The 19461-nt window shown below is 33.1% G+C and overlaps 1 protein-coding gene across 1 annotated transcript; it reads right to left on the bottom strand.

The window, feature by feature from the left end:
* Positions 1-703: 703 nt before the first annotated feature.
* On the bottom strand, positions 704-19128 carry LOC101900898 (zinc finger protein sens). Its single transcript, XM_005181468.4, has 4 exons — positions 18908-19128; positions 14915-16020; positions 4190-4340; positions 704-1534 (listed from the first exon to the last, which is right to left on the bottom strand). Exons 1-4 carry the CDS (start codon positions 19074-19076, stop codon positions 1290-1292), a joined length of 1671 nt encoding a protein of 556 aa, XP_005181525.2. The 5' UTR covers positions 19077-19128; the 3' UTR covers positions 704-1289.
* Positions 19129-19461: the final 333 nt, after the last annotated feature.

Here is a 19461-nt window from a genome sequence, read left to right on the forward strand (position 1 = left end):
TTTATTTGCTTTTGTCACTTGTCTTGTTTTCTTTCTTTTATCAATGGTTTCTTTTTTCTTCATCATCTTCGCCATCAATTAAACATAACTTAAATTATAAATAAATTCACAAAATACTAAAAAAAAGAAACACAATTGAAATCAAAATAAGACAAAAAAAGCTCAATAATAAAAATCATGAAATCATATTTATAAATAATTACATTACAATTACAAAAAAAAAATATTTAATAATAAAATGGCTTAAATAATACTAGCACAATTGTGGAAACAATGCGAAAAAAAAATCTACAAAGAAATGCAAGTGTTTTCTTTTGTTTTCAAGTAATTTCAAGAGAAGAGTGCGTATACCAAAGGAGACAAGGGAGGGGAAGGGATTTTTGGATGGTTGAAAGGTATGCAAAGTGTAAAGAGTAAGAGGATAAGGCCACGAGTTGTTGGTATGGAAACGGAAATTCCCATAGGCGGGAAGTGATGCACACATGGCAATGAAGGTGGCGAGAAAAGTCATTGTGAAATTTTTTAATAAATATTCTTTGGTATGTTTAGCTGTGTATGTTTGTTTGTTTGAGTCTGTAAACATAAGGGTGTTGATTCTCGAAATTATTTAAAAAAAATTTAGCACTTTTGATTTCGTTTGTTGTCTTTTTTATTTCAATTTTTTTTGGTGTAATATGTAATTTGTTGTTTTTTTTTTTAATAAAATATAAATTAAAAGAAAAACAAATAAAATGTTTAATAAAAATAATTAGAAATAAAAATTAAAAAAAACTAAATATTTTTGTAATAACTTTTCTAAAATAAAATATAATATTTTAATTTTTAATAAAAAAATAACTAAAATTTAAATCAAAAGTCTTCCAATTTGTTTGCTTGTTTGTTTTTGTCTAAAAATTAAAAATTCTATACAGCCTTAAATTATTATTTGTTAATTAAAAACTAGTTAATGGCTAGGGGTTTTGGGGGAGGGAGGGATGGATTGGTTTGTTTGTTTTGCATTCTTAAAAAAAAATATAATATTTTTTTTGTTAATTTTACACTTAAATTCTTTTTAGATAATTAGTTTGTATATAAATAAATTGACTTCCATATATGTATGTATTTATGTATATATATAATTTGTGTTTGTTTGTTTGTTTTGGATTTCTAGTTTCTCTTCTTTTTTTTTGCATGTGGGTTGGTGGGGTAAATTCTTAAAGAGGATTGGTTGTTTTCCATTGTTTTGTTGGTGGTCTAAACTTTGGCTTTAAACAAAAAACTTGGCAGCACTTCTTTAATTCCATGTTTCTCTAACAACTGCTGCTCACTTCCATTTTAATCATTGTTGGTGGCTGACTACTTGGCCCCGTGGACATGGAATGATCCTCATGACGACTCTCACGATGACGTCTCAAATCGACCTTACGTTGGAAGGCCTGATCGCAGAGACCACAGCCGAAGGGCTTGTAGCCGGTGTGTTTACGCATGTGGGTAATAAGATTGGAACTTTGGCTGAAAGCTTTAAAGCACACCGTGCATTTGTGGGGTTTTTCACCTAAAAAGAAACGATAAAAGGAAATGGGAGATTAATAATCAAATATTTAAAAGAAAAATTTAAATTTATAATAACTTATTAATTTAGCTGATATTTTTGGGATTTAAAATATTTTTGGAAACTCAATATTGTGAACTTAATACTATGTGAAAAAAACTCAAAATGTCAAAATGTGGCGGAATTAAAGGAAAATATGACTTAAACCTATGTTGAATTGCTTCGGGGGCTACAAGAAGGGTTTCTACGTAATTTAAATTAGAAATGTCAAAATGTGGTGGAATTAAAGGTAAATATGACTAAAACATAAAACTATACTTGAAATCGGGGTTTACCTTTATAATGGGGCTACACCAAAAGTGAATTCCACTTTGAAACTAATGATGTTTAGAATAATCTAAAACTTTATATTTTATTTATATTTTAAGCGTCAAACGGACGGACATCGCTAGATTGACTCCAAATGTCCTGAAACGGATTTGGTCCAAAGAAACCCTAAACCCGTTATTCCGATGAGGCACGTTTTGGCCGTGGCCGAAATATAGCTCAAAATACGAAGTCCCTGGTCAAGGCTACATAAAGGCCTTAAAAAGTTTATCTTAAGAGCCCAAACAACTTTTGATCTACAAACCGAACACTACCACATACAGTTTGACTGATGCACCTTAAAATTTTAAGGATATTTTGGGCGAAAAATGCAAATTTTGACGAAAATAAAAAAAGTGTTTTTTTTTTTTTTTTGGTTTTTTAGATTAAATTGATGATATTTTTGTATGGTTCATATTAATTGTACACATTTCTTTTGTTCAGAGACTCATAGTGGAATTTGATCTAGAATATTTCTTCCTTTAACATTTTCGCCAAAAAATTGAGTTTTAATGAAAATTTTGGCTCAAATTGGAAACGTAAAAAATTAATAGACTAAAACGTAAACATATAGTTTTCAATTTTAATATAAATTTCGAATGTAATTTTCTTACAAACTATAACATCTAGATATATGGTTTATTCTGAAACTTGTAGTGAAATTTGGTGTAGAATAGTTCTACTTTTGAGAATTTTATTCTAAAAAGAAGTTCTATGTTACTTTCATGCACCAACTCGAAAAGAGATCGAACAAAATATCCATGAAGAACTAGAAAATAATTTCGCGATTTTTTTTGGTAAAATTACAATAACTATTTTCTTGATATCTAATGGAAGTAAAGATATCTTTTCTGTGATGACTTATAATGAAATTTGATCTAGAATATTTCTTTCTTGGACACTTAGCCCAAATATTGAAATATTAAGGAAGAATTTGGCTTATATTGGAAACATGTTATATTGGCAGTAAAAAACGTAAACACACAATTTTATTTCGTGATATATAATTTTCGAATGGATTTTGCTTATCAACTATTATACCTAGATGTATAGTTTACTTTCAGACTTATAGTGAAATTTGGTGTAGAATATTTTCTCTTTTGAAATTTTATGCCTAAAATGAAATTTTATATTACTTTCATGCATGAACTCGAAAAAGGAGCCAAGGAAAAATTGATGATATAAATTAGGAAATATTTTGCCTTTTTTGGAAAATTGAAACAAGTATTTATTGTTTTAATAATGGAAATACAGATTTAATTCCTTTGGTGACTCATAGTGAAATTTAGTGTAGAATATTTCTTCTTTTGAAAATTTTTGTCTAAAATCAAGTTTTGTGTAACTTTCATGCATCAACTCGAAAAGAGTTTAAAGAAAAATCCATTAAAAATTATATATTTTCGCGTTTTTTTGGCAACTTAAAATAACTTTTTTTAATTTTCAATGGAAATAGAGTTTTTTTGTCTTTGGTAACTTCTCGTGAAATTTGATGAAGAATATTTTTATCTTTAACATTATTCTGCTAAAATTATGTTTTCTTGGAGAATTTTGAATAAATTCAAATGAAGAACGAGTTTAACCCCAAAATGTGTGTTTGATTTTTATGAATCCATTGCGTTTAGGTAAGATTTAGAACATTGATGTATTCTTGGACCTATAGTAGAGCCTTGTGACAAATAATTTTGTGGAATATTTTGACTTGCTATGATCCCGTTTAAATGGATTTTTTAAGTATTTTTTGAAAAAAAGGATCAAAACGACCCCTTTATTTCTCTTGCTTGAGGGTCAAAATTTCGACAAAAACAATCCTTATATTCTTATCAGTAATATTTCCAAAGATATGTCTAAAATGCAACGATTCCAAGGAATCATAATCCTCCGACATTTTCAAAAATAAATGGTAAGAGTGGAAATCTGTTTTCTCTTTATAGTTTACTTGGCGATGTAAACTTTCGAAACGCGCGCTACACGTGTCTTCTATTTTTGGCCCTATCTTTATAATCTACTGCGATTTTTCTGTTACAGAATAATATAAAATTATAGAGATTTTTTGACACAAAAACCCTAAAATCTAACCCCTAGATTTTTTTTTGAAAAATATTTTGAATTGTTAAAATCCAATTTTTTTGGAAAAAATGCTTTTTAGCTGAAATTTTTATAAAAATTTTGTAATATAATGTAATGTATAAATTTTTAATAAATATTGAAAATTGTGAATAAGAAAATGTTTAAATTTCGTATTCATCTAATCTAACCTAATTTATTCAGAATAAACTTTGGAAATCAACTTACCAGTATGTATATATGTGTGCTTCTTCATGTCGGATTTTTGATGGAAACGTTTGCCGCAATACTGACAAGGATATGGCCGGGTATCGCTGTGTATCAGCAAATGGGTGGTTAATGTTGAGGAACGTTTGAAGGCCTTGCCGCACTGCTTACACTACAAGAGAGAGAGAAAGAGAAAACAATAAATTAGTTAAAAATATTTTTTATAAACATTTCTTTGATGATTTAATCTACAATACGAAAAAAGAAATCACAATGACGCCAACAAATTTCCATTGTTTGGCCAAGTGTTTCGAAGACACACAAAAATAAACTTTTAGCCAATCAAAGTTAATCAAAGTAGCTATTTTTTTATTTTTGCAAAACAAATTCATTTGCAAAATCTTTTGTTTGTCAGGAATAAATAGAAATGTTGTGTTCTCTTTTTTGTTTGAGAATGTTCTTGGAAAGAACGAAATTCTGAAAATCTTTGCCAGACGAAGAGGTGTAAACAAGTGTTTAATAATAAAAAAATATTTTGTTATAAAAAATGTTGCTAAGGATTTGTATTTTGAGACAGAAAAAAAGAAAAGAACAAAATAAATGCTTTTCAAATACAGCTGAATTGACTGAAAGAAAATTGTTATTTTTTTCATTCTAAGAAAATACAATAAACCTCAAGAGGAGAAAAACACAGCTTATGACATTAAAATCTTGTTGGGTGCATCAGGCTCCGCTTTTCATTTATTTAATCATCTCCCAATATTGACACAGTTTGCCCCGGTGTTGGGTGTAACATTTAAGCCCGGTCTGGCGGCCAGCAATTCAATCATTTTTTACATTTTATTTATTAGCTGAATTTGTTTTCCCTGATCTATTGTTTATTCGCTGTGTGTGTGCATGTGTGTGAGTGTACGTGTTATACATAAATAACATGGATGACTCTGTCTTGGGGCCCCTGTCCATCATTGGCGGTTGTAATGCTGATGACACAAGTGTTTCGTAGATGATTTTCTATTTGCCATTCAAAGTGGAGAAAATTCAGTTTTTGTTTGACGACTCTTTTGATTGATGTCAAGACAACGAAACGATGTTGCTGTTGTTGACAACAACAGCTCAGTAATGAGCTGATATTTTTTTGACATGATTCCAGTCAAAGAGCCATAGAATCAATATCGTATGATTTTTTAATGAGTACTGAAAAATTGTCTTTTGTAACTCTTTGTTGGGAGGGGTTTTGGGAGACAAAAAAACGGAAGTATTGTTTGTTGAATTTGCGTAAACTTAACGGATATACTGTGTCACGAGTTCAAAGGCATAGGTATTATTTACCTAGCTGAATAGTTCTTGGAATAGAGTAGCTTTTTTATTATAGTAAATTTGCTATTTTGTTGAGGTAAAGTTAAATTCAGTTGGCTATTTGTCATAAATGTGAAAATCACCTGGCTGAATAAGAAAAAAATGGACAAGGGTCCCCATAATATTTAGATTTTCTTTTTTGAGTTTTGGATTTGAAAGGTTAACCTAGCAAAAAAACTTAATTTGAAAGTTAGAAAAATTAGAAAATAAAATTTCTTTAAAAAAACTGACTGAATTGACAAAAAAATCTTCGGTCATTTGGCTGAGTTGTTGTTAAAGTAGTAGAATCTCACAATTTATGTTTTTAAGAAAAATAATTGAAATGAATATCCAATTCATGCAAACCTGTTCAATAGCCAGTCTGAGAAAAATCCCTCAAATTTTGTTGTTGCAAAATGGTCAAATTATGAAAATAGAGCTTAAAATAGAAGTCACATGTATTGGTATTTTGAAATATTTACATCATGAAGTGACTTAAAAAGAGGAGGCAAGTTACACGTCCCAACCATTGCGCAATTTTTTTTTTTTAAATTTTCGGATTAAGTTTTTTTTGTGGAATCCTTGCATTTTATGTACGTAATTCCCATTTTTCGCAGTAATATTGCTGAAGATATTACTGCCAGCAATACGAAGATTATTTTAATTGAACATTTTTACTCTCAAGTGGCCCTTTTTGGCTCTTTTTTTCAAAATATGGATAAAAACTCCCTTTAAATTGCAACGTAGAAAGTCAACATATTCTACAAATATATTTTCCATCAAATTCTACTATAGGTCCTAGAATACATCAAACACCTAACTCTTATCTAAACACCAGGAATTCATAAATATTAAAAAACTTGTGCAGAATTCTCCTATTAAGCGTCATTCTAGAAGGATGACATCAAAGAAAAAAGTATTCGTCATCGAATTTCCTTAAAAGTCACTACAGAAATGAAATCTCTACCTCCATTATTACAATAAGAAAATATTTATTTCAATTTTGCAAAAATTAAAAAAAAACGTCAAAATATTTCCACATTTTTTGCCCTTTTTTGAGTCGATGCCTGAAAGTAACATAAAACTTCGTTTTAGACAAAAATTGTCAAGAGAGAAAATAGTCTGCACCAAATTACAATAAAAGTCTCAAAATGAACTATATTTCTAGGTATAATACTTTTTAAGAAAATTGCGCTCGAAATGTAGTTATTAAAAGATGAAATTATATGTTTACGTTTTTGGCTGTTATTGTTATACCTTCCTAGTTTTGAGTCAAAATCTGCCATAATTCTTAATTTTTTTAGAAAAGTTTTAAAGATAAACTTTTTCTTTATCGAATTTCACTATAGGTCACCAAAGAAAAGAAATCTCCATCTTCATTATTACGAAAAGAAAACATTGTTTCAATTTCGCAAAAAAAAAAAAAAAACGTGAAAGTATTTCTTAGTTCTTTTTTATTGATTTTTTACAGTCGTTTTCGATTTGATGTATGAAAGTAAAATAAAACTTCGTTTTAGACAAAAAATGTCAAGAAAGAAAATAATCTACACCAAATTTCACTAAAAGTTTCAAAATTAACTATTTATCTAGGTCATATAGTTTTTAAGAAAATTACATTCGAACTTTACATATTTTAAGTGAAAATAATGTGTTTATGTTACTTACTGCCAATTTAGCAGGTTTCCATTCTAAGTCAAAATCTCAAAGGAAGAAATTTTTTGGATCAAATTTCACTATGAGTCACCACAGAAAAGAAATCTCTATATCAACTATAAATCAACAAAATATGTGTTTCAACTTGTAAAAAAATTAAAAATATTTTCTATTTTTTCAAGAATTTTTTTCTTCGCTCTTTTTTCAAGATGATGCATGAAACTAACATAAAATGTCGTTTTAGGCAGAAAGGGTCAGAAGAAGATATGTTCTATACAAAATTTTACTATAAATCTCAGAATAAACCATATCACTAGGTTTAATAGTTTTTAAGAAAATTACATTCGAACTTTACATATTTCAAGTGAAAATTATGTGTTTACGGTTTTACTGCTAATTTAACACGGTTTCTTTCCATGTGAAAATCTCCCTTAATACTTCAATTTTTGGGGGAAAATGTAACAGGAAGAAATTTTCTAGATCAAATTTCATTATGAGTCACCACAGAAAAGAAAACTCTATTTCTACTATATATCACGAAAATATTTACATCAATGTTGACAAAAAATCATGGAAAATATTTTCAATTTTTTTTATAAAATGTCTTTGATCTCTTTTCGAGTTGATGTATGAAAGTCACATTGAACTTCATTTTAGACAAAAAATGTCAACAAAAGAAATATTCTACACAAAATTTCACTATAAATCTCAGAATAAACAATATATCTAGATCTAATAGTTTTTAAGAAAATAACATTCCAAATGTATGTATGAGACAAGTGAAAATTATGTGTTTAGGATTTTTGCTGTTAATTTAACAAGTTTCCAGTCTAAGTCAAAATTTCCTTTAATACTTCAGTTTTTGGGGAAAATGTCAATGGAAGAAATATTCTCCATCAAATTTCGTTATGAGTCTCTGAACACAAGAAATTCGTAAACTTAATATGTAACATAAAAATTCAACCATCAATTTTGATTCATGGGAAATATTTCTTTTTAAGAATAAACAAGTAAAAAACATTAAGTTCGGCCGGGCCAAACTTTTAATACCCTCCACCTTAGGGTAAAGGAAACATTAGAAGAAATGTGGCAAAGCCATTAAAATGCCGAATATCGGGAGGTACCGTTATATGTGGGCTCTACCAAATCGTGGACCTACACATGCAAGGTTCCGCCAACGGAGCTAGAACCCATTATGACCTACAAATACCAATTTTCAGACAAATACGTGAAAAAAAGGGGCAAAAATCATCAAATTACCGAATATCGGGAGGTACCGTTATATGGGGGCTATACTAAAACGTGGACCTATAATTACAATGACTCGCCACACGAACTGGGACCCATTATGATCTACAACTACCAAATTTTCAGTGAAATTCGTGAAAAAATCAGTCAAAAATCATCAAAATACCGAATATTGGGAGCTACCGTTATATGGGGACTATACCAAAACGTGGACCTATACATACAATGTTTCGCCACACGAACTAGGACCCATTATGACTCACAAATACCAATTTTTACACAAATCAGTGAAAAAATTTTGCAAAAACCATCAAAATACCGAATATCGGGAGGTACCGTTATATGGGGGCTATACCAAATCATGGACCCATACATGCAATGTTTCGCCACCGGAGCTGGAACTCATTATGACCAACAAATACCAATTTTTAGACAAATCCGTTAAAAACTGTGACAAAAATAAGCAAAATATGGAATATCGGGAGGTACCATTATATGAAGGCTATACCAAAACGTGGACCTATACATGCTATGTTTTGCCACACATACAGGGACCCGTTATGACCTACAAATACCAATTTTCAGACAAATCCGTTAAATAATGTGGCATAAATCATCAAAATACCGAATATCGGGAGGTACCGTCATATGGGGACTATACCAGAACGTGGACCGATATATCTTATTTTCAATACCAACCATCCTAGACACAATACCAATTGCTCTGCTAAATTTTGGCGCTCTACGTCAAATAATGTGGGCTGTATCGTGATTTCAACAGACAGACAGACGGACAGACAGACAGACAGACAGACAGACAGACAGACGGACAGACAGACAGACAGACAGACGGACATCGTTAAATCGACTTAGAATTTTATGCTGATTATGAATATATATACTTTATGGGGTCTACGACGAATATTTAAGGATGTTACAAACGGAATGACAAAGTTAATATACCCTCCTTTCCAAGGTGGAGGGTATAAAAATAAAATAATTTCTACGAGTTTAGAATTTTTTCGAATTCGCTACAAATTTTCTTATAATTTTTCTGTCTACTGGCCAGTCTGAGATGGGAAAAACTCCATGTGAAGAGGAATATACTCGGTTTGTAAATTATACTTGGTTTGTGGTACATTCTTAGGCCAAACTATTTATGGCTTCTATATAGCCTTGATCATATACAAGGGAACCCCAATATTTTGGGCCATATTTCACACATTTATATTATATTTATAGGAATGTGAAAATTTATAGAGAGCTTCCAGAATCATTGGTTTAAAAAATTGGTTATGCCAGTCCACATTATGGAATATATAAGGGTCCACATTTTGGAATATATATTTGGTCATAACGAGCTTTTAATTTCGCTATAATGTAATTCAATTAATATCAACTATTTCCTAGGAATCTTATTCTGAACTATATAATTCTATGATTTATCAATGATTTTCGAACTAAAAATAGTTTCGAATATTGATTAATAAAATATAAAAATTGATTATAAAATAATTTTCAAATATTACTGTTTAGCCGGCTTAATTGCCTTTAAAATCAATTGGAAAAAAATTCCCGAATTTTAACTCTCATTTTCAAATGACTTATGCTTATCCTGGCGATAACATCTGTGCATGGAGCCGTTAAATTTCTTAATGTAAGATGAAAACAGAATCCCTTTTCACAGACCACCCATATTCAGTGGAAATTACAAAGAAAGTTAAAAAACAAAAACGAATGCCGAACGAACGAAAAAAATCCGAAAAAAGTAACAGATGTACATATAACTGATTTTTTTCTCTTCTTCACAGTTTTGAGTTTTAATTTTGTATCATCACAATCTGATGTTCTGTTTTTTTCGGATTTTTTTTGTAGTTTTGAATTTTATGATAGGACACCAGTAAGAAACAGAAATCATATTGAAATCCTGCTTGATAAGCATTTAAGCCATCTGTTTATTCCTGGGAAGTCGCACGCACAAAAATACAACGTATGTTGTCTTCGGCTGTTGTTGTTGTTTGCTGCATACGCCCGATCATCAAGGAAACCTTTTCTTGAAGCCTATCAAGTTGCATACCTCCTTGCTGCATGACCAGGCCAAATGCAAGAGAGTTGCATCGCCAGCCATCCAGCCAGTTGACTCTGGGCCTCTTTCAACATGTTTGGCCGCATGGTAAACAAACTGGCTGGCTTGACCGACTGCCAAGCTAGCCATACAGCCAGAAGAAGAAAAAAAAAAAACGGCCAACAGCACCATGTGCCGGATTTTGTTTTTGTTTATGGCAATTAAAGGCCTACGAGAATATGTGTGAAGAAAATGTAAACTGATATTTACTGCAAGCGAGCGAGCGAGTGAATGAGCATATGAGCCCAGAGGACCGACTGCCTGATACTCGTATGTTGAAATAATTATCATGAAAATTAAAGTTTAATCACCAGCACACGACCAGGCTTTTGAGTGAGAACTAGAAGCAGGGGGACATATTTGAGATTTTTGTGTTGGGGAGCAGGGATTTTTTTTGGTGTTGGTTGAGGGTTGAAGGTGGCATTTAATTAATTAATTAATAGATTGATCATGTCGTTGTAAGTGCCAAAGAATATATGATATTGCTTTGAAAAAGGTTATTTGCAAAAAATATATATCGGAGCTATAAATATTTGGGAATCGAGTTCCACCAAATGGAAAAATTCGGAGGTATGTGCCAAAATCCACTTCATTTGGGCTGATATTATCCATTTGGTGCACAATAACAGTAAAATCGGATGAAGATATAAATATGAGACCTATACAGGGATGAGATGAAAAAACTGCAACCAAATTCAGACTGCTGTCATTTCTAAGCCACTCGTCCGACAGCTGTTAAAATTATTTCAATGACAGCTCATTATATTGTTTACAAGCGTACAAAACCAATTTGGTGAGAATTTTCCAGAAAAAGAGTTATTCGTGACGGGATTCAAGCGTGATAGTGTGATTTCTTTATATTTGGCTGGAAAACCACAAGTAGCTATCGTTAGAGCTCTCCAGCATTCACATGTAAATAAATCTTTTGTGTCTCGTATCATCGCTCGTTACCGTGATACTGGTAGCGTAGTCCGACGTCAAGGAAGTGGACGGAAGAAAACAGCAACATCAGCAGAAATGGTTCGAAAAGTAAAGAAGCGACTTGATCGAAACCCTCGCCGCAGTGGCCGAAAAATGGCTCGTGAGCTGAACATATAGCAATATTCCATTCGGCAAATTCGTTGCTCAGCAGTTTGTAAACAAGCAAACGAACAAATGATCGTGTTTACTTGCCAAAGAGGTCAGCTGAAAATGTGCACCTTCGGTTGGCCACCAGAACTCAAGCACCGGCTATGGTGGTGTGGGCCGCCATTAGAGCCAATGGTCGCTCTCCGCTCGTATTAATCGACTGTGGAATCAGAATAAATGCCGAATATTATCGCGAAAATATTCTGAGCTCGGGGTAAAGGCATTGAAATTCCAAAAATGCAAGAATTTACACCGCTGCAGAAAGGAAGAAAATATACTCAAAAGAGCTAAAGAGTTGCTTCACTTGGCCGAACGTGGTGAACTGCCGATGAGAAAACATTCATTGTCCAGCCGTTTGTAAACAAACAAAATGTTGGCCAAAGAGGTCAGGTGAAAATGTGTACCTTCGGGTAGCCACCAGAGCTCAAGCGCCGGCCATGGTGATGATCTGGGCCGCCATAACAGCCGATGGTCACTCTCCGCTCGTATTAATCGACCCCAAAAATGATTAAAAAAAAAATTATGGCGTTTGACTTTGTTGCAGTTTTTTTATCTCACCCGGTATTTGGGAGCTTTATCTGAACCGGTTTTCAAAAATTTTAAAGTACTTGCTTCTAGTCTGAATTCGGTTAAATTTGCCGAAATACAACTTATTTTGACGAACATTAAACATATGGCGCCCAATTAAATTGAAATCGGACATTGATATATATGAGAGCTATATCTAAATTTGGACCGATTATCACGAATGTTAAAAAAATCTATGTGTCAATTTTTCTGGAATATGTGTCAATTTTTCTGGAATACTTTTCGGTCATATGGGATCCTATTTATAAAAACCCCCTGCGATCGCAGCGAGTCTGTTCAATTTTCTGCTTAAGATGTTTGAACTTTTCCTTTGATAATCTTCTACCATACTTTAATAGACTCTCCCTGATCCAGCTGCAAACTTTGTTAAATGCCTCCTTTCTTTATAATGTCATTATGGTTGATATTTCAGCCGGATTTTTTGTTAACAACACAAACTTCAATGTTCCTCCACATACCACATACCCCACTATGTACCACTAACAATTCAATTCTCCAGAAGTAATTATGAGAATGTCAAAAGATTTTTTTGTAATTTTAACTGTAAAATACTCATTAATAATTAATAAAAAAAATAAATAATAAAAACATTTAGAGATTTCCAAATTTTCCAGGTAATGTCGGGATTTTTATTTTAAGTGGTGGGGAGGTGGTGAAAATGCTAGTATTTAATTAATTAATTGCGTGATTTTAGATGTTGGATTTCAATAATAGCAACTAAATATTATTAACCCCCCTTTGATTGACAAATATTTCACTTAGGTTTTATTTGTGAACCGTGAGAGGGGGTTTTGTTTTATTATTAATGTGACACTTTTATCTAGACAAATACTTAAATGAAGAACCAGCCAGCGAGTCATTCCATGGGAGTCCCCCTCAGTCCATCAGAACAAAAAATATGGGGGTTGGTTGGGACAATTAAATTATGTTATAAAATCGTAAATAAATAATACCAAACAATTAACACAAGTTGTAGCAAAACAAAAACAGAATGTCACAACGAAAAAGAAGCAAAACACGCATTATTGCCCTGGCTTTAGATGCGTTCGTTGGTATGACCAGTTATAAATTCTAATGGCCATTTCTGGTGGTGTTCAAGTTTGATTATTTCATTTCATTAAAAGGGTTCAATTCGCTTGCTCTCTCTCTTTTTTACCTTTGCCAGTATTCCATTCATTTTTCAATTAAACGAATTGAAGCTTTGCAGCCGTAATAAATATAGAAAAAAAAAACAACACCAACTGAAGAGCTAAACATTTATGGCCTCTAATGTTTTGGTGTAATACGCCAAACACGATATTAAGCAATTAAAATCTATAATGAAAATTAAAGGATTTCAATCAAAAATCTATTTGCCAGCCAGGCAGCCAGTAGGCAAATATACAACATTCCCGTTTGTCAAATGAATATTTGATTTAATTGCTTGCCATGGCCTCATTTAGAGTTTCGATAAAGGCAAATGATGGGAGGAGGGCGGATGAGGTTATAGATTTCAATAAATATTGAAATTAATTAAATAAGAGGGGGTCATTTTGTGTTAACCAGTGGTTGTGGGAAGATTTGAGGGGATCTTCCTCCCACTTCTCAGGGATCTATAGCTATATGTGAATCGATTTTCAAGAAATTGAAAATACTTACTTCTAGGTTGAAATCGGTCGTATGTACCGAATTACAACCTATTTAGACGAATATAAGACATATGGCGTCCAATAAAATTTAAATCCGACGAAGATTATATGGGGATATGTGAAGTTGTATGGGAATATATAAATTTATAGATTTCAATAAATATTGAAATTAATTAAATGAGAGGGGTAATTTCGTGTGAACTATTGATTTAAGGAAATCCTCCCTCAACTTCTCAAAGTTTAAGGACATATTAGGTCGATCGATCTACTCATGCTGCTGAAAATAGCAAACGCTCATGTTTGATTATGAGTGAAGTTATTCAATACAAAAAAAAAGAACTATTGCCTATTGACAGATGCGTTCCGGATCTGGGTATATTTGTGAGTATTTGCAAAGCGACTTTCGATTTTACTTGAATGAAGAAGGAGACTTTGCAAATGACTCAGAACACATTTTCTTCTCATGCAGTTTTTGGGTAAACCTTCGATCGGAGCTGGAAATAGAAGCCGACGCTTTTTCAAAAAAAAAAAAAAAAAAAAAAAAAAAAAAAAAAAAAGACAGAATCCGAAGAAAACTGGAATGCAACATTCGAATTCTGTGAGAAATTGCTAACAATCAAAAAGAGTGATTTAGACAACCCTTTAAGACCTCGAAACGAATAGCGGAGCAAGTTAGAAGAAGAAGATCTTGGAAACTCCTCAAAGTAATACGACAGTTGTGGCGAGGTGTTCACATCTCCCAGAGGTTGGCAGGTGGATTTTTTAGTTGGTATCAAGATTAATTTTATATTTATGGAAGAGAATCTCACGTAATTTGTGGAGGATACTCCTAATTTTGTGGATTTGGTGAATTGCCTCAATCGAATTCAGCAAGGATTTCCACCGCAAAAATAGGGACATCCCTTTACAAATATGTCCGACTTTTTTCCTGTTGATGTAGTACAGTTTGAGTTTTTTCCAAAATGTGTACGTCATGTGGTAACTTCCTCTCTTTCCCATCATTGAAATACTAAATATGTAATTTCAATCCCGAAAACTCACCTGAAAATTTCTGGCCACTCGCTTTTCGCCACTGTTCGATGCTGTGCCACCACTGTGGCCACCATCACTGTCCGGATGACACGATGACGAATGTAGACCATCTGCTGGACTACCACCAATGGCTGCTGTTGAATCAGGATGTTGTTGCTGCTGTTGTTGTTGTGATGCTGCTGCCGCCGCCGCTGCTGCAGCTGCCATATACTGATGATGATGTTGCTGCAGCAATGACAATTTATTCTCTTGCTCCTTGTGGTAATCCTCACTAATACTATCGTTATCACTGGATGTTTGTTGCTGCTGTTGTTGGTGTACGAATAAATCAACACGCTGCTGACACAACAACTCCAATTCACGCTGTGTCTGAGCTTTCAAATGTTGGGTGAGCAATTCCAAATTGTTGCCGGCCAGTCCGGCCATAAAGGCATTGCGATGAGCATTGATTTGTTGCTGTTGAGCCGTTTCCAATTCAATGTTGGCTTTATGATTCGAGAAATTTGAGCGGGGAAAAGTGGCTGGTCCGGAAATGGAGGAGAGTGGTGTAAGGAGATTGCTGTCCTGTACAGATTGTTGACGGCTAAAACTGTTGCGTCTTTCATATTTGAATTTTCTCACAATCGGATCCATTTCCATTTGTTCCTCATCCGTATTGTGGGTGTTGGCGGCCAGCGGCAGACTGGTGTTTTTCTTTTGGGCACACATACTGGCCGGTGACCAAATGGAATTGCTATGATGTGTTCGTATTTTCACCGATGTTTCATAATCATCTTCGGGGGTTTTGGGTGAGGAAGATTTGAGATTAACCGCTCTTAAGGGTGGTGGTGTGCCACTACAGGAGGCTTGTTCCTCATTGGCGGATTCCCGTTTGATACACAAATTCAATGGCATATCTTCATTAAGGCTGGTGTTCTCTTCTTGCGAGGATCCGGATAAATCCTCCTTTTCGGGAGTGAGAGCATAATCCCGACTATTAAGGCTGGCATTGAAGGGAGATTTTGGGGTAATTGGTGTATGGGGTGTGTGTAAGGCGGAGGCTGATGATAGTAGGAATTGTGGCCACAACAGGGCACTTGAGTATAGCAGGGGATTGTAGAGAATGGGCGGTATATCTGAAATGAAGATAAACAATTTGGTGTAGTTAAATAAATTGTGGAGAGAAAATTAATAAATGTTGGCTGAAACCGGAAAATGAGAATTAAAAACTTTCCGAGGAATTAGGAAATAAATAACAAAAAATATTAAAAATATTATTTTTTATAAAACAAACAATATTTTGGGTGAATTTGGTAAAGCCCAACCAAAAATATTAGCTACAAAAAATTGCTGAATTCTTCAGGGGTTTTAAGGAAGCCCTCCTAGCTAATAATCTTTGTTTAAAAAGAAAGAAGAGTGAATCAAGAAAGTATGAAATACACAAAAAAATGAAATAAAATAAAAATAAATAAAACAAAAAATATTAAAAAAATATATTTTTATAAAACAAAACCATTTTTATTTATTTTTTAAGAATATTTAGTAAAAGATCGATCAAAAATAATTCAAAAGTTCTGCTATAAAAAATTCCTGAAGTTTTCTAGAAGCGTTAGGGAGCTCTCTTTGTTTTTTTTTTTCTAAAATTAAGCCATTGCTCTTTTTTTTTTGTTCAAGAGGAATCTACTAATGGAGACCTGCAAGAGTGTTCTTTTGTGCGGAATGCGAAATCTGGACAGAGAGCATGCTCAATAAACAGAGGCCAAAGAAACTCCTTAAAGTATCAGGAACTTAAAGCGTTGAGAGGCCTAGTGTTACAAATTATATCGAGCTGGTACCAATCGATTTGGTGACAGAAGAGCTGTTGAAAATATTTGAAGCAAAACATTCCCGATATGAAGTCTCAGAACATGCTCAAATAAAAGAGGAGACATTCGAAAATTGGCAGACGAGAGATATATGACAGATGCTTAGCGAGGCTCATCCTAGAAATAAAAGCATGGACAAAATTTAGACATGGAAATGTAAACTTGAGGCATCGGTATTTCCGTAAATATCTATTTAATCATGGGAAAGATCATTCCCAGTTTTGCTTGCATTAAATAGCCCACATTGCAGATTAAGCAGAAAATACACTATTCTTCTTAATGCAGTTTGGCAGATCTTCGATCAGTACTTGTAATACAAAGAGGCACTTTTTCAATCGCTGCTAAAATGAGAGAGTTAGAAAAAGCTGAAATGCAATATCCAAATTCTGCGAAAAATTAAAATGGGACTTAGGAACCCTTCTAAGACCTCGAAACGAATATCAGAGCTTTGACGCAAGCTTGAAGAAGGCTTTGGAATATGAAGGCTTTAGAAGACCAGGAGTCAACTCGAAGCAATCGTCAAAATCGTTGGGAAAATGACAGAAACAGAAGAGAACTGGAATGTAATGACCAAATTCTGCGAGAAGTTACCAAAAATAATAAGAGGAAAGTTAGACACCTCCCTAAGACCTCGAAACGAACATGCGGGACTTAGACGTAAGCTAGAAGAAGATGAAGGCCTTAGAAGCCCAGGAGTCAACTCGAAGTAATCGTCAACATCGTTAGGAAAATGACTGAAACAAAAGAGGACTGGAATGTAATGACCAAATTCTGCGAGATGTTATCAAAAATACAAAGGGAGAACTAGAAGAAGCTGAAGGCCTTAGAAGCCCAGGAGTCAACTCGAAGTAATCGTCAACATCGTTGCGAAAATGTTAGAAATGGAAGAAAACTGGAATGCATTATTCAAATTCTGTGAGATGTTTTAAAAAATTAAAATAAGCAACTTAGACACCGCTCTAAGACCTCGAAACTTATTACGGAACTTAGACGCAAGCTAGAAGAAGAATCGTCAATATCGCTGCGAAATTATAGAAACGGAAGAGAACTGGAATGTAATATCCAATATCTGCCAGTAATTATCAATGATAAAAAGTTAGAACTAAGGAACCCCTCTAAGACCTCGACACAAGCCTTGGAATAATCCCTTTAAGGCATATGAATATGTTTTTTTTTTATTTCGTATTGTTCCATTAAAAATGCTTCTAAATTTGCTTTAAAGCAATTCAGTTCGGATAAATTCCAGAAATATAAAATTCCGCTTCTAAATCGTCTTACAGATATGATCAAAATCTTCACAACTTCCAAAAAACGGGAATCCTTTGAAAAATTAAAAATAGTGTGGAATATAGGATAAGCCCAATAGAGAATTAACGAGGAAGATCTCAAAATTTCTCTCTTGGTTTAACCAAATCAAAATCTATGAGCTTTTCACTCACTCTATTGGCTTCACCCTAATGGACGATTTCGAATAATAGAGCTTTGAAACGCCCAAAACAAATTTGCAATTTATCTGTGAAGTGAGAATTTTTGGAAACTCGTTTTGAAACGCCCACAAAAAATTTAAGTTTTTCTGTGAAACAGGAATGTTTCTAAACTGTATTCAAGACGTCTAAATGATACTTTTCGTGATAATATTTTTTTAAAGTATTCCAGAACTATTTGATACTCCATAAAAAATATAAGTTTCTATTAGACTGAAAGAATAATTTTTCAGGAAAATAGGAAGCTCCAAATTATTGTTATTTTTTTCTCTCTAAATTGACTTGAAGCTGTGAGCTTTTATTTCAAGTGTTCGGTAACTAATCGATACTCCATAAAAATATATAAATTTCTATTGGACCGGCTGAATAATTTTTTAGGGATAATAGGCAGTACCAATTTATTACCCTTTTTTGTTATTTTCTAAGTATTTGGTTTGATTTGATGCCATTTTCTAGAGAATGATTATAAAGAAAACCTCTAATTAAGATGAGGAAGCTGAGGCTTTAAAGCTTGAACAATATGGAAATTTTAAAACGGTAATTTATGAGGATTTTCTGTATAAAAGGATAAAAACTCTTCCAAATAATATGGGGATTCATTGGAATTTTCCTCCTTAAGATATCTTCTTCTTTTTAAACCCCTCACATCCTCATATATCGCGTTCAAAACTTACCTCTGGTATTAAGTTGTTGGGCAGCAGCTGTGGCCATAACATTGTTAAAGGCCGAAGCTCGTTGTATCCAATTTTTGGAATCCACCGACGCCGACGAGGCAGCTGAACCGAAATTACTCAATTGAGCGGCCTTGGATTGTGGGGAGGGTGGGGGTGATAAATGATTCATTTTAACAAGGATTTATTTTCGACACTTTAAATAAAAATTTAACACTTGTTTTTTTTTTGTTTAAATAACGGGTTTATTTTTTTTTGGATTTTTTTCCAAAAACAAAAAAATTCAAATCCACTTGTTTTTTTCTTCTTTTCAATATTCCATTTCAGCAGTTATTTGTTGCACAATTAATTTTTTTTTTAATCCAAGTTTTCTTTATTCCTTCTTTTATATATCCCGTTAGAGAACGTCTTAACGTTTTTGAGCCAAGAAAACCAAACAAAAAAATTGTAATAGCAATGTTTTGTGAAAATTGTATTGGTTTCTTGTTAAGGCAAAGACCACACGTCCGTACGGTTTGGTGCTTGGCACCTGACTGAATCTTAAACCGTTCGTTAGG

The sequence above is a fragment of the Musca domestica genome, unplaced genomic scaffold, assembly GCF_030504385.1.
Source record: "Musca domestica strain aabys unplaced genomic scaffold, Musca_domestica.polishedcontigs.V.1.1 6, whole genome shotgun sequence".
NCBI classification, from domain to species: Eukaryota; Metazoa; Arthropoda; class Insecta; order Diptera; family Muscidae; genus Musca; species Musca domestica.

Excerpts from the sequence above, each read along its gene's own strand:
- LOC101900898 (XM_005181468.4), bottom strand. The coding sequence starts at position 19,076 with ATGAATCATTTATCACCCCCACCCTCCCCACAATCCAAGGCCGCTCAA. Across the intron at positions 4,341-14,914 it reads GAGTGGCCAGAAATTTTCAG|TGTAAGCAGTGCGGCAAGGC; the intron begins GTGAGTTTTCGG and ends TCTCTCTTGTAG. Across the intron at positions 1,535-4,189 it reads GCACACATATATACATACTG|GTGAAAAACCCCACAAATGC; the intron begins GTAAGTTGATTT and ends GTTTCTTTTTAG.